Source organism: Sander vitreus, unplaced genomic scaffold (genome assembly GCF_031162955.1).
Source record: "Sander vitreus isolate 19-12246 unplaced genomic scaffold, sanVit1 ctg216_0, whole genome shotgun sequence".
NCBI lineage: Eukaryota > Metazoa > Chordata > Actinopteri > Perciformes > Percidae > Sander > Sander vitreus.
The window spans coordinates 45,754-60,846 of NW_027595408.1; the positions used below are offsets into that span (position 1 = coordinate 45,754).

Genomic DNA, 15,093 nt, shown 5'->3' on the forward strand with positions numbered 1-15,093 from the left:
ATGAATTAATATTAATGAAGAGTATGGTGTACAGTAGACCTGCTCCATATGAAAAATGCCCTGAGACAATAAATGATGCTAGATGATTTGGCACTACATTCACGAAACCGACTTGAGTTGATCAGAAAGCTTTGTTAAAAGGGGAGCTTTCCGCTGAGAATTATGAAATGGTAACATTTTACAAAAATACACTGAATTACAAGGCTGTAGAAAACAGTGCACTATTGCAGACTTATACACTAAGGTTGTAACTACATTATTTTAATAGTCGTCGAGTAAAGTGGGCCGGTCTAAGGCATGAAACTCCAGGGGTAAAAATGAGTCCCACTCCGACCCTGATACTCTTATCATGGATTCGAAGTCAGGCTGCTTATAACTTGTCCAAACTAACATTGTTTTCTGTAGCCTGGTCCTACCAGACTCTCATTGATTTTATTAGTACAGAGAGTCTGGCCACTCTCCATTGACAAGTGTTAACTTCCTTGAAGGCGGGTACTCTGTTGACGTTTAAAACTATTGGATCTGCCCAGAGCCACTCTGGATCTGCCATAACCAATTGCTAACGTTTGGTTGTGACGTATGTTATGCGCATGTGCAACAAGAGGGGAGACCGACAACTATCGGCTTATATTTAGCATTAGCATCGCTAGCCTTAGCCAACTCCTTCACCACTAACGGAGCGAGCTGGAAAATCACTTTTCCCGAACCCCGTGGGGAGGAGGGCCACAACATCATGGCCACCAACAAAACTCAGCAAAGATTGTTCTTGCTCGGGCTTTAACTTCTGGATATTTGGCAGCATTGCTGCCAGTGCGACAACAGACCGAATGGCTTCGCTCGCAAACCCAGACGGAATACTGAAGGGAAATGAAAATTGAGCGGATGTACGTAGGAGGGCAGAGCCAGGCTAAGTTTTCTGTCCGGTGATGAACAAATTTAGTAAATTCTATAATAGCAGCGATTAACTCTACTAAATCAGGCTTTTGTGAAGTAAGCATGGCAGGCTGGATAAGGATCAGAAGTTCAAGTCTTTTCACAGAAAACACTAGTTACTCTAAATACTAATTTTACAAGATATGAACATGAAACTTAATTTTTTTATTGTTTACATCAAAAGAGACAAGTCTATAATATGACAGCTGGACACTTTTTGTTCAGCTTTTACGGGCATGTTAAGCCTACATTGTTGTTCTGTTATGTATGTTTAAAAACAGGAGGCACATGATAATGAAAAGAGTTGTTTCCCACGGCCCCTCCTCCCCAACGTCAAAGTTCACGGGAGTTGCCAGGTTAAAAACGCTAAACCCAACATCACACAATGTCAATGTTAGCTTGATGCTAGTCTCGCACAGCGCAGCGGAGTTGCTAGATGCAGCTATGCTGATGGTTATAAAAGCCTGTGCTCTTGCAGGGCTCTGTACACGGCTTTATCAACTAACCGTAACAATGACCGCTAAAAAGACCGCGACCTAGTGTAGCTTTGTGCTTGACTGACAGCCACCTTTTCTGGGCTTATCGTCACTGCAACAGCCGCTAAAAAGACCGTGACCTCACGGTCATCTATATCCAGGGCACAGTCACTCTCTGTTGTCAGAAGCTGGGGAACAATTTTGGCAGGGGGGAGATTCTCGGTACTATTACTTCCAGACCCGTTACACAGCTTGTCTATACACTGTACAGTCAGTACATTACACATTATGGTTGCATGTAGAGGATTGGGATCATGCGGGTCCCAATGGTCAATCTATTGACAATCAATCTAATGTTTGCTGTGCAAAATTGGCATGTTTCCATTATGAGGAAGTCAAACTTGCGGTTTCTGGCATATGTCATGGATCCTACGTTAGCAGTTAGCGCATTAGCATGGCAGCGTTAGCACCAGTCAGGATCACTTCACCAGCTGTGTCAACAATTAACACAAAAGTAACTAACTTGAGTACTCTATATAATGTAATGCGAGCACATGAATGTTGAAATGAATGAAAACGATACGTTTACGATATAAACGAATGAAGCTCAACAGGAGGAAATTAGTCAACTCGGTGTCCTTTTAGGCTCTAAGCTGTCTCCATCTTTTAAATGCATCTCCAATATTTACCCGTTTTTTACCTTGTCTCTGATCATGCAACGGTTTAGAAAGATGGCGAGTTTTTTTCAGGTCGGGTAGAATTAATCTACTTCCCTTGATCCCATTCGTTTGTTTGCTGCTGCCATGGCTGTACTACAGCTGTAGGGCGCTGGGTTTGCGTTTTTACAGGTATATCTGTCATGAATCCCGCCTCCTGTGTTCGTTTTCTGCCTGAGTTCCTGTTTTTCGCCTGTGAGTCTGTGTTTTCTGGGAGTTCCTGAACCACCCTGTCTGGTTGCCTGGCGACAAAGCAAGGCGGGAGAATCTGCAACCAGCCACACCTGTGTCTCATCTGCAATCTGCACACCTGGGGCCTCATGTATAAACGTTGTGTACGCACGAAAAGCTTGCGTACGCTGCTTTTCACGGACACTTTGTGATGTATAAAAAATTACCTTGACGTGAGAATGTGCGGGCCGTCAGCAAAGTCTTTTCTGGCTCTGTAATGTGGCGAATTCGAACTGAAAAGTGCCGAAAATCACCAAACATCACAAAATAAAGTTTCTACTTCACTTACTGGTACACGTCTGGTGTGTCTATGAAAAACAAAATGATGTGCGCTGATACTCCATAAAAGTTTGATCATTTATGTGGATAATGTTTCACATCTTTCACACTATTAACTGTTTACTTTGCAGGCTACTTAACCTCTGTTAAACATGAGGACGGGAAATAAATGAAAAATCCACTTAGAAAATACTTTCAGTCATCCTCTGCATTTCCCATAGATGAAATATCTTATTCTGTGCAACAAAAAGATCGGCATGGAAAAATGCAATAGTGCCTGTGATTCTGTAGTTGCTGAGGCTCAGACATCCATGGCACACAGCAGGTGGGACGCACGGCTCCATCTCCCCAGGAACAAACGCTGTGTTGGGTGTACAAACTCATGTGATGCGTAATTGATCCCGTGGATGATTTGTAGGTGTAGCGCCTCTCTAGCATGGTTGGCTATAGTGAGAGGGGGCTATCCTGAGTTTTTTAAATCTTCTGCAGCAGGAGATATAGACGAGAAGATCCACGACGAAGAGAAAACGGTTGAAGAGAAGATTCACAGGGTTGATGAGAAAACTCACACAGCTGACCCAGCAAAGTCCACACTCGGTAACGCTATCCGGCTCCGTCAGGGTCTTTGTCCGCCGTCCGTCTCACAATTCCACTTTGGCTTAACTAGTCCAGGCCGCTAGCCGCTAGCTTGTTAGCAAAGTCCATAGGAAAACACTAGCCACTTAGCTAGCAGCTAACTTAAACTTCTTTCTGTCTTCTTGTGCTGAGTAATCCACTCAAACGGACAGAACTATCACCATTAACGTTTCGTATAAGAGTCCTGGTTTAACACTCTCACTAAACTGGTGCATTAACCTCTAGTATTTCTCATTCAGCAGACAACAATACGCTTCTTCCCTCTTACTTGTTCCTCCGCTATCTCCCCTTCCTGTTTTCTTCGTTATCCCTACGTTTCTCTCGCTCTACTCACTTCAACTCAAATGTGATTGGCTCATTCACAAAACTTCCACAAATAAAATAAATTCACAAAACATTTGTGTAACTCTTTCTTCCTATTGCTATAGGCATTTTCAAAGCATTTTCACATATATTATTACACAACAAATATTTAACCTTTTTATATGCTGTATTCAGTAAAACATGAACATTACCCAATATGCATTTCTCTCTGTGGGGCAATAATAACTTCACTGCTGATCAATAAATCTTAACTTTTTAACCTTAAATTCTATTTATTAAACTATGAAATTATTATTATTATTATTATTATTATTATTATATGAATACATTTTAACCGGGTTACATAGGTTAAGTGAACAAGGTGTACCCGGTCCACCAAACACTGGGCCGTCTTGACTGTCTTAATTCTGCACATATTTCTGTTACTGTAGTCCTATTTACTATTTCATTATTTCATCCATGCGTGGCGCAGCAGATCCGTGCGTACTGTCACCTGCCGTGGAGACGCTGGCCTCACTAACCTCTCCTCCTCTGAGTCGGGTCTCCCTCGGGCTGGACTCAGTTTCACTGAGCCTACTAACACTTAGAAAATAAATGGCATTACATCAGTGAGTTCATACTGCTTATTGCGTAATTTGGACTGACACTGAGATGCATGTTGTTCTGTAACTGGTGTGGCGCTGCCACTATTCTCTTGATTTCCACTTCGACATTAGATTTTTTTTTATTTCTGCCATGATTTGCCACTCTGGGCATTTGCTTTTATTGCTTATCCAAGATGACAAACCTCCAAACAGAACATCTTTTGTTCTCGCCTCCACCTCCGCGATCAGCACCTCAACCTCACAGTCGGTGAAGTTTTTTTTCCCGTCTGCAGCGGGATAACCCGTTGTGATTGGACGAAGAATGACGTTGGGGGCGCATTTATAGTAACTTCCATATTAATTTATGGGAGGAGGCAAGTGGGGTCGGTGGCTCGTTCTTGTGCGCTCAATTTCACGTTGATTGTGATGTATAAAGGAAAGGTGCACAGGACCTGGCGTACGCATATATAAGAATATTTCTGTGCGTAGGTACTTTTCAAGTTTTGGCTGTACGCCATCTTCTAGTATGAAAGCTGCACAATCTTTTATACATGAGGCCCCAGGTCCTGATCATCACCTCTCCACCATTTAAGCCGTGAACTGACATCCACTCCCTGCCGGATCGTTATCCTCACCAGTATGTTTGCCAGAGTATCAGTTAGTAAGTTTGAGAAGTTTGTTCTGCTGTTTTGTGACTTTGTGCCCGTTGTTAATCTGCCTCCTGTTCCTCTGTCTGCAGTTTTTGACCTGGCAAATTCTCTCCACCTCTGCCTGGCTGTCTGCTTCACCATCATTATTGGATCTGCATTTACCTGTCAGCCGACCCATTTCCACCCACTGCCTCACCATCTGGACTCACCTGCTTCCACGTACAAAGCCAAATAAAAACTCACCTTTTTTTCATTCTCTTACCTTGTCCTTGTCTGCTTTTGGGTTCCTGTCCTAGTGAATCGTGACAATATCTGGCAACCTGGCCTGGCTGTCAAAATAGGCAGTTGATACCAACACACAGGCCAAAACACAAACAGACATTCCGTCACGGAACAGAAATTTCCAAGGATAAAATACTGGCTTTGTTGTCAGAAAACATAGTATCCCAGGATATTTCTTTCTAATAAGTTCTTTCTTGGCAGACAGCCATAACATATAACATATAACTGCATTATAAAAGCAATATCCATTACAAATCACGCATTGGTCAAACTACTAATCAAGGCAAATTTAAATACTGAAAGGAGAGGCTTAAATACCTTTTTTGAAACATTGACAGTACTAAAGAAATAACGACAGTGTGGGAAGCTTCTAAAGTATTCATAAGGGGGAAATTTATAGTGCAAGCAACAAAAAAGAAAAGAGAGTGCCTTAGGAGGATCAAAGATTTAGAAAAGGAAATAAAGGATAAGGAACTAGACTTGTCAAAACACTTTTCGAATGAAAAATTTCAGGAACTCTGTAAGCTTAAAGCCTTAAAATATCGCTGATAATATTGTCATAAATTACATGAAACTACCACCTGGAAAACATAGAGCCTCACAATTCTATAAAACTGCTAAGGCTTCTCAAAGCAATTAAATGGGCAAAAATTGTGGCTGATTGTGGTAAATATGTGAGAGAGGCCAGGAGTAAAATCACACAATACAAGATATTACTTCACACCATCCAGACTGTATAGAATTAAACTATTAAATGATGACTTGTGTTGGAAATGTAAAAGTGAAATTGGAACTCTATGTTTGTATGTATTTGGGAATGTGCCTTGGTCAGTCCCTTTTGGACTCAGATTTGAAGTAACTGGTTTGGCTCAGAAATCCCTCCAAGCCCAAAGCTATGTTTTCTGTGGGATAAATCTTGTATACCTAACACATCCAAATGTGAGTTCTCTGTAATCTGCATGGTTACAGTAAAGGCCTGTTGTATTATTCTAAGACACTGGAAGACATCAAAAGCTCCACAGGTGAAAGAAAGAATGGGTCAGTGCAATGACCAACTGAGAAACAAACTGAATTGTTACTAAATCTCTGCAACCGCAGCAAAACACAACGAAAAGAAAACTTTACTCTCACATCATGTTTAGAGAAGTGTTTATCTGAGAAACCTAAAGCTAATGAGCCTCCTTATTTTTCCTAATGGACCTGCAACATCGCCCTCTAACTGTCACCTCACCGTTAAATACACTTGAGACTGTTTCAATACAGTGATTGGGAGAAAGGGCGCAGCCAGCAACGGCTTGCCCATAGAGGGCGCCGACCTGCCTGCTACCTGTTATTTTTTTTAAATTTTTTTTTTTTTATAATCTCTCATTTTGAAAAATAATCTGTGTTAATTACATGCTAATAATGATTTTATTTTGGAATGCGTTAAGAACTCTCCAGAATGATATTTGCACCATTTTCACGTTCAACTTTCATTCGTCATTTTGCTGTAGTAGCCAATAGGCTGTCTTCCCTGGGCTCCAGTTCGCTCAGCACTACCAAGCTGGAATTTAAGCCAATGGTTCCCTGGTTGCTATGCAAAAAAGTACATATTTCGCCAATCATTGTCTTCAAATTTTATGGTTTGGGGACTTTGAAAATATCGCCCGTAGTACGAAGATTAGAGCAGTGCACCAAGGGATATTTACCTCAGAGAGGAGTGCGAGTGCAGCATGGCGACGTTGAGTAGTACTAATGAAGTCGTGGGAGTTCAGCTAGCCTCAAATTCAGTTAAATCTCTACACCTGTATCCCTTCGAAAGAAGAACATTAGCGGAAAAACTCATTGTAAAACTCGGACCAGACAAGCCAGCAGTGAACATAACCTGAGGTTGGTTCGATAGAAAGGCTTGGCTAACTAGCTGTGGTTACGCCAATGCAATCTTTTGCTTCCCTTGCTTACTGTTTAAAACAAGTGCTTGTGACCCCTGTCTGTTTCCTGTCACAGACAGGGGTGACAGACCTGAAACATATGTCAGAACTAGGGTGACCAGACGTCCCGGTTTGACCGGGACAGTCCCGATTTTGAATGACAAAAGCCTGTCGGGACGCTAAAATGTCCCGGTTTACATCAGGAGCGGTGTGAGCCGATTTTGCCGGGGCTTCAGCCCCGAATGTTTTGAGTGTAGCCCCGAATGTAACTTTGTCCAGTTTATTTTTCCGAGGCGAATAGAACGGGCAGCTACGTGCGGGGTCCGACCATGCTGTATTTGTTGCTATCACCTAGCAACCGCCTCTAAGTGAGGAAAGAAGTTTTCGGAGGAATCCTAGCCAAATCAGTCTAATACATTGATGCCATCAACACAAAGTTTAGGAGGGCAATACTAATGATTTAGTTTGACACACAGAGCTCTGAAGCAGACCTGTCCATCGCTTAGTGTCCACTCTCGCTGTAAAATGCAGGACAGCTTCAGGTTTATGGACGTGCTCAGCTGTGGACATGCTGCGGCAGATGTGTTACGTTTGTGCTCTGTGGATTTCTGCAGTAGTTTCAGTTTTCCACTTCCGTGGCTAAACTATGTGTCTCATTCAGAGACCCAAACGGGGCTCTGAGTCTGTCAGACGGTCTGATATCTCCTGTATCAGCAGAGCAATCACGTAATACACAGCAGGCTATGGTGAAGGTTATTTTCTGAAATATAGTGACTTTATTCTTGTAATACCCTATTATAACTTTATTTTTCTCAAAATATCACGACTCCTCCAAATCACAGAGAACACAGATACTGTATTTTGAATGTGCACAAAGTTTTGAACATGAGCAGAAATCTTGCTCAAACATCTGAAATATTACAGTCCAGGGTCTTTATAAATACATTAAAATGAATTCATGTATCATTGAGGTGAATAATTGTCATATGCACATTTAAGGAGGTTACTTTCCCAACAAAAGATGAAAAACAGCAGGGAGGAGTAAATGATGCTAGGCTACATGTGTGCTGACTCAGATATAATTAGTAAAGTCGATCTACAGGAGAAGAAATAGATGAAAGTAATACAGAATGTCTGAGAGTCTTACTGCAATATATTCAATGATGTTTTTTATATTTGGATTGTAATCTATGTTTCTCTTTACATACAGATATTTGCAGCATACATTGATTCAGAAAAAAAGTAGAAATAGGTGCATAAAAATTCACCATCACAATCATTTTAATTCTTTTGGTGTTATTGGAATAAATAACACTTCAAAAAATCTTTAGAAAAAATCTCAACATAAATCTCACACTAAACTGAAAAAGGCTGTTGCTGCAATTTTGTTAATTTTACAGAAAAAGCACTGTTATTAGATGAGGAGCCTACGATCAAAATAATGAAGTTAGTGTCTGTGTCTGTCTGACCTGGGCTGGCACGTTCACCTTAAAAAGCGTGTGCGTGCACGAGCACTACGGTCACAGTGTCTCAGTTTTAGTTCCGGGAAATGTGGTCACCCTAGTGACGCATTAAGAAACATGAGCGGGCAAGAGTGCATATGGACAATTCTGTGAAGCTAGCCATGCTAGGCCGAATCAGCATAGCCACACAGCTAGATGAGGGACACCGCATTGCCATGAGAAGGCACAACGAGGAGTTATTTCACATAATCTTGCCACATGTAGACATGCTGTTTAACCATCTGCAGAAGAGGAACATAGACTCTGTCTTCATCACAGGGATCACCCAGAGGTTCACTCACAGCATACAGGCTATCAGGTAGACTATGGTTTTGCATATTGGCTGAAAACATGCTTATGCAGCCTAAACAATAAAAAAATAAATACACATGGCTGAGGACAATAGAACCTATCATAAATATCACAATTTCGTCACCATGTTTGACTGGTGAATTTATTTGTTATGAATCTAGATAACATTGACTGGGCCTAATACAACAATAGCACATATGTTAATACAGTTCTCGGTTTATTTTATATCTCCAGTAAGTTGGTTTCTGATACAGTAATTTCAGGGTGGACAGTGACTTGTGAAACTTGTTTTGGATCAGGGACTCCGTTCCTTCTGTAGTTGAGGATGAGGAGTATAGGTGGCCTGTACAGGAACCACCCCCAAAGAAACGGAGGGCAATGGGAGAAGAAACGCAACAGCATCTGGCAATAGAAGTAAGCAGTAACAGAAATTCTATTTCTGTATTCTGTATTAGCCTATATGTATTTGCACATTTTTGTATTCTGAATTGTCATTATTAGACATATCTATCTACTGGAGAATGCAGAAATTACATGATTTTTTTCACATTTATGCTTTTAATAATTACAGTAAGCTTTACTTGCTCATAACACAATTGTAACTGCTATGAATATGCTGATTGTATTGTATTGTTGAACTGAGAAATGTGAAAACGTAATGTTTTCTGTGTTTACATTTTCATTTCATAGGTATGTGATACCATTATGAGCCAAGCCAAGGAGAGGTTTTCTTTCACCAAGTATCTCATCAGTACCACTCTGTTGCGAGACTTGTTCCCACAACACAGCAGAAAGTTCCCAGGTTCAGCACTAGAAACCATAGTGGATGCCTATATTATATATATATATATATATATATATATATATATATATATATATATATATATATATATATGTTATAATTTATCGTTATGCGTTTGCACTTTCTATCTGACACGGAGCATAATAAATATGCAACTTGTTCATTATCATTACCTTTGAAACTGTTGATTTCTACATTGCAGTTAAATTAATATTATCTTTTTAGACCATTGGTATTGACTGGTTTGAGTTCTTTTATTGGTATATCAAGGGACATTTTACCTCTTGTGAGTTTCTCCTAATGTCAGCAATTGATTTTTAATGCCATCATATATGTAGGGGGACACAATTGACCAATCTCACGCAACACACATGCCTTTCATCACGCCCATTTTTCGTCCTCGCTTTCTCTGATGAAGGCTACATTTCTGATCATTAAATTACAGTTCAGCAGAAAACAGTGCCCGTGTGGCCTTGCGTAGGCCTAACTACCTGTGCATCACCTGTGTGGCTGTTTAAAACTGAGCAGCGCTCCTCTGCGTTGTCTCGTTTTTAATTTACTGGAATACATAAAATAGCGAAAAACAAATATGAGTCGATATGTGTGAAACACACAAATTGATCATTGTGAATGATTTGGGATCTCCAGCTGGTCACCCTAAAATGCACCAGAATGCAGGAAATCACATCTACGAAATTAAAAATTTTCGGGAGGAGGACCCTCAGACCCCCTGCACAAACAGCCCCACCTAGGGACCGTTCGGTATTTATGGAATGGACCATTGGAGGAAAATAGGGAAGGGTCATGTCTTTTTATTCTTTGTTGAGGGGAGGGTCACCAAACATTTTTTTGCTGGTGGCTGAAACGGGTAACTGCATTGTTTAAAAAATGAGTGGAATAATTAATTATATCTGGCATGACCAGATATTTTATAAATATCTTAAATAACACAAAACAACTAAATAGTGGTAGGTAATACATCTGATTTCATATACTGCTTTAGTAAAACAAATATTACCTGGCTGACGATGGGAGCAGCAGGACGCAAAAAACGAAAGTCACTGTTGCACTATGTCTGGACATCTTGTCGTGCCAACCTTGCAATAAAGGTTTCCTAAATGCCATGTATATAAATGTGATGTCAGCTTACTAATTGATTGCGGGCTTTGTGTAGATTTGGAATTTTATATGTTTATTCCACTTTGTTTAAACGGCGAGGGTGGAGAGGCTTCGTTCAACAATAAAGATAATGGAACTATGACTAGAAATAGCAGTGTAGCAGTTCATGGTGTAGCAGGGTGTAGCGGGGCACTGCAGGGCATAGCAGGACATTATAGTATAGACACGTCGAGCAGGACCAAGGTGGCACCCTAATCCAAGATATGGCACCTTGGATACAAGAATACTGCTGCCAGGCTTTAATGGGCACTAACAAACAGAACTACATTACACCTACCCTAGCATCATTGCACTGGCTTCCTTTTTAAGATTATTTATTGGGCATTTCAGGTGTTTATTATATAGTTGAGCTGAAGATGTGAAAGGGGAGACATGCAGCAAAGGGCTGCAGGTCGAAGATGAACCTGCAGCTGCTGCGACAAGGCCTGAACCTCTGTACATGGGGCGCATGCTCCCATTTTAAAATGTTTTTACTTACATAAAAAGCACAACTTGGACTGGCCCCAGAGTATATAATGGATCTCCTAACACCCTATGAGCCTGAACGCAATCTGAGATCATCTAGTCAGCTACTTGCTGTTCCTAGGTCCACTTTTGTGACTAGAGGTGATCAGGCTTATGCTGTCAGAGCTCCCAAACTCTGGGATGGACTTCCTGTAGAGATTCAATCATCTACATCTATATTGACTTTTAAAAACTCATTTTTTTAGAATGGGATTTTTAAAATTGTCCCATAGTTATGTGTCTATATGTGCATGGTTTGTACATTGTATATGTGGGGAAGCATGTGCACAGAGGCTGCTTGTATGTTGGCTCATTTATCTGTTTTTATGTTCTTTATGTTTCTGGACTGGATTATACTCAGATGTACAGGTTTGAATCTTTGGTAATCGAACAACTCAATTCAGAATTGATTTTGTACTGTAGGCAGTAAGAAAATGAAGGCATCTTGTGACCACATCATAAAAAAATAATTGTGTGGTGCTGCTGATGGTTGTGCACATGCCCTCATACCCCTCTCTGTCCTGTTTCATCAATCTTATTTCGCTTGGTGGGTGGCTGTTGAGTATTTACTTACAGCTGAGTTCCACACGCATGAAGTGTTTATGGCCCAGGTTCTCCAGAAAGACTCCAGAAGGAGCGCTGGTCTTGAAGTAAAAGGAGATGTCAGAGGCAAGCTCGGCCTGCAGAGTGGGGAAGAGGAGAGAGGAGTACTTCTGGTAGAAAGATGCTGCGTTCCAGATGGACACTGAAAGAAAAATCAAAGAAGAGTACAGGAGCAGGCTTTATGGTAGGAGGCTGAGAGCAAGGCAAAATCAGACATTGAGGGGTACCAAGTAGTTAACAAACTATAACACAATTATTCAAGGCTAAGTTAAGGTATCCTGTAGTCACCAGCACTAGTGGCCAGTGTGGCTAGTCTGGGGCCTCGTATATAAAACTGTGCGGCGGAGTTGCGTCAAAAGTGGCATTCAGACGAAATGCAGCATGTGCGTACTCAAAGAAATATTCTGATTTATAAAACCCTGCGCACACACGTCCTATTCAAGTTGGATGGTAGTAATCATGGCAGCGGCATATCATGGTAGCAGTCGCAGGTGGCTGTGAACTACTACGGCAAACAAACAAATGAACACTCAGTATTGCAGTATGCTGCAATATTGACATTCTACTGGCTCCGTTTGTGCTATGTGGCTGTCCGCGAATTTTAGGCATATTGCATTTATGGGGACTATACGCACATGCAAACTGCAACAGACTTTTTACTGCTGTACCACAACCACAGCGTATGCTATTACCTACAACTCACAACTATTTTCCCCACTTTAGATTTCCAGCTCTCCACTTCCTACTCTCATTCCACCATCTTTTCCGACTTTACCCCCTCGAAACATCTTCTCTCCGTCCTATAGTCAAAACAGTTAAAGCACAAAGAAGAACACTTCACCCAAGAAAAAGTCCAACTAATCTAAGTCAACTTGGTAGCACCAGAGGCTTTCAAAACTGCCACTTAAACACCCAAAGCCTTGTTCCCAAACTAGACAAATTTAAAATCTTGCTTGCCCAGTCGAAAGCATGTAATAGCAATCTCAGAAACTCCCAGTATTCCTGATTCTTTTCTTTCCATTGAAAATTATGAACTGTATCGTAAAGACTGCACTGGCAAGACCGGCAGCTGAGTGGCCTTCTATGTGAGTCAGAAATATGCGCACCTAATATCAAAATTTGAGACTAAAACTGAAACATTAAAACTGGTAGTACATTTAACACCCCAACACGCAATTACCATTATTGTCACCTACAAGCCTCCTAATGTCAGTGTAAGTGCCTATCTATCTCAGCTTTCTGACATAATTAAATCTGTTACAACAAAGGAGCTTGTAATTCTGGGTGATATCATCCTTGACTGGAATGATGGCTCATCAAAATCTTTGAAAGCCACTGCAATGAAATTCAGAATTTATCAATTTATCAATTAATCAAGGATCCAAGAAGAATTGGCAAAACACGCAGCTCAATTCTGGATCTTATTTTCACAAATCAGCCCTCAAAATATGCAATGTCTGGTGTCATCGATGCGGCTATTTCAGATAATTCGCTCATCTATGCAGTTAGAACAATTTTAAAATCTTCAAAAACTCATGACCCCCACCCCAAAAATACCAGTTTCAAAACGACCTCAATTCAATGCTGAACGGTGAGTGCTTCTGATTGGAGCGACGAGCTGTCACTGGAAAATCCAGAACAAATTCTAACACAATTTCACACTAAACTTCAGAAAATACAGAATAAATATACCACTGCCAGCTACGTTTGACCAACTACTACTAGTACCATGGATAAATTCTGAAATATTTCAACTCCTTAACCAGAAGGCCTCTTTCCTTAAAATGTATAGGTTAAGCCGAACACCAGAGAGCAAAAATAATTTCATACAAATTAGAAATAAATGTACTCTTGAACTGCGTAAGGCTAAAGTGGTCTATTTCCAACGGCAGATTACCCAATCTGCTACCAACCCAAAGACATTATGGCAGACCCTTAAGGTCATCATTGGCGAAAATGAGAAGAAAAAATGTCAATATTCAAATTTCCCTACAGGGTACTCTTATCTCATATTCAGAAAAGATTGCAAGTGCTTTCAATGACTATTTTTTTTATCATCTGTTAAAGAATTGGCAACAAATTTTGCCACTCCCTCCTCTTTCTCACCTGTTCCCTCTTCAACACCTGATCAGTTCTCATTTTCTGAGATCTCAAAAGAACGAGGTGATAAAAGTACTGCATTCACTAAAAAACTCTCATGCCCGTGGTCTAAACACTTTCTTTTAAAGACTCATGCTGATAGCCTCATACCTCTTTCAGCACTTAATGAATCTTTGTATCAGGCTTTCTATCTTTCCCACTGACTGGAAAACAGCACAAATCACTCAATTTTTAAATCTGATGATCATATGCTTGTCTCAAACTGCAGACCTATAGCAATACTTCCAACAATGTCTAAGTTGTTTTAAAAAGCCTTGCATAACCTTGAAACTAACAACTGGCTCAGTGACTGTCAACACGGTTTTTGCGCTAAGAGATCAACCATGTCGGCATTACTACTCTTCACTGAACAATTACGTGACTCTCAAAGGTCCATCTGAAACCTACCTACATGCAATTGTGTTTTCAACAATGTCCTACTGTCTTCCAATCTGTTCAATCAATTTTCAAATTCAAAACAGCACTTCACCAACACTTGCTGCACTTCTCCTGACACACAATATGAGACCAGTACACCTCACTAGGTCAGTCTCACAGGCATTCATTCCAGTCCCCCAATACAAAAACAGCTATGGTCAGAAATCTTTTTTTCATACATACACCACAATTTGGAATGACATTCCCCATCACATCAGAACATTGACATCCATCACATATTTGAAAAAGGCATACAAACTGTTCCTTCTCAACAGTTACACTTGCACACATTGATTGTTCATGTACTGTCCAAGTCTTGTTTCCACTGTCTGTATTGTTGTTTTTAGTTGTCTGTATCTGTCTAGCCCATGCTAATGTCCTGTACAAATGTTTCTGTCCTCATGTGCCATAACTATGTTCAATGTTCCATGTTTCTGCAGAACAGGAACCTGCTGGAAACCAGTTTTTAAACGGAGTCAGGCCTGTTTATATTGTAACTTAATGTTACTTTTAAATTTCCTGTAATATAATAATAATAAATAATAATAAATGAAATGAAATGAAATATGCCGGTTTCCCTTTTCAAATCACAA

The 15,093-nt window shown here is 40.5% G+C and overlaps 1 protein-coding gene across 1 annotated transcript in view; it reads right to left on the minus strand.

Annotated features, from left to right (window-relative positions):
* Window positions 1-15,093, minus strand: part of LOC144513344 (contactin-associated protein-like 5) — a gene marked incomplete at its 3' end in the record, with an annotated part of 216,085 nt that overhangs the window by 37,655 nt on the left and 163,337 nt on the right. The window contains exon 16 of the mRNA XM_078244387.1: window positions 11,895-12,065. Coding sequence (XP_078100513.1) covers window positions 11,895-12,065 — 171 coding nt within the window. The remainder of the gene's footprint in view (window positions 1-11,894; window positions 12,066-15,093) is intronic.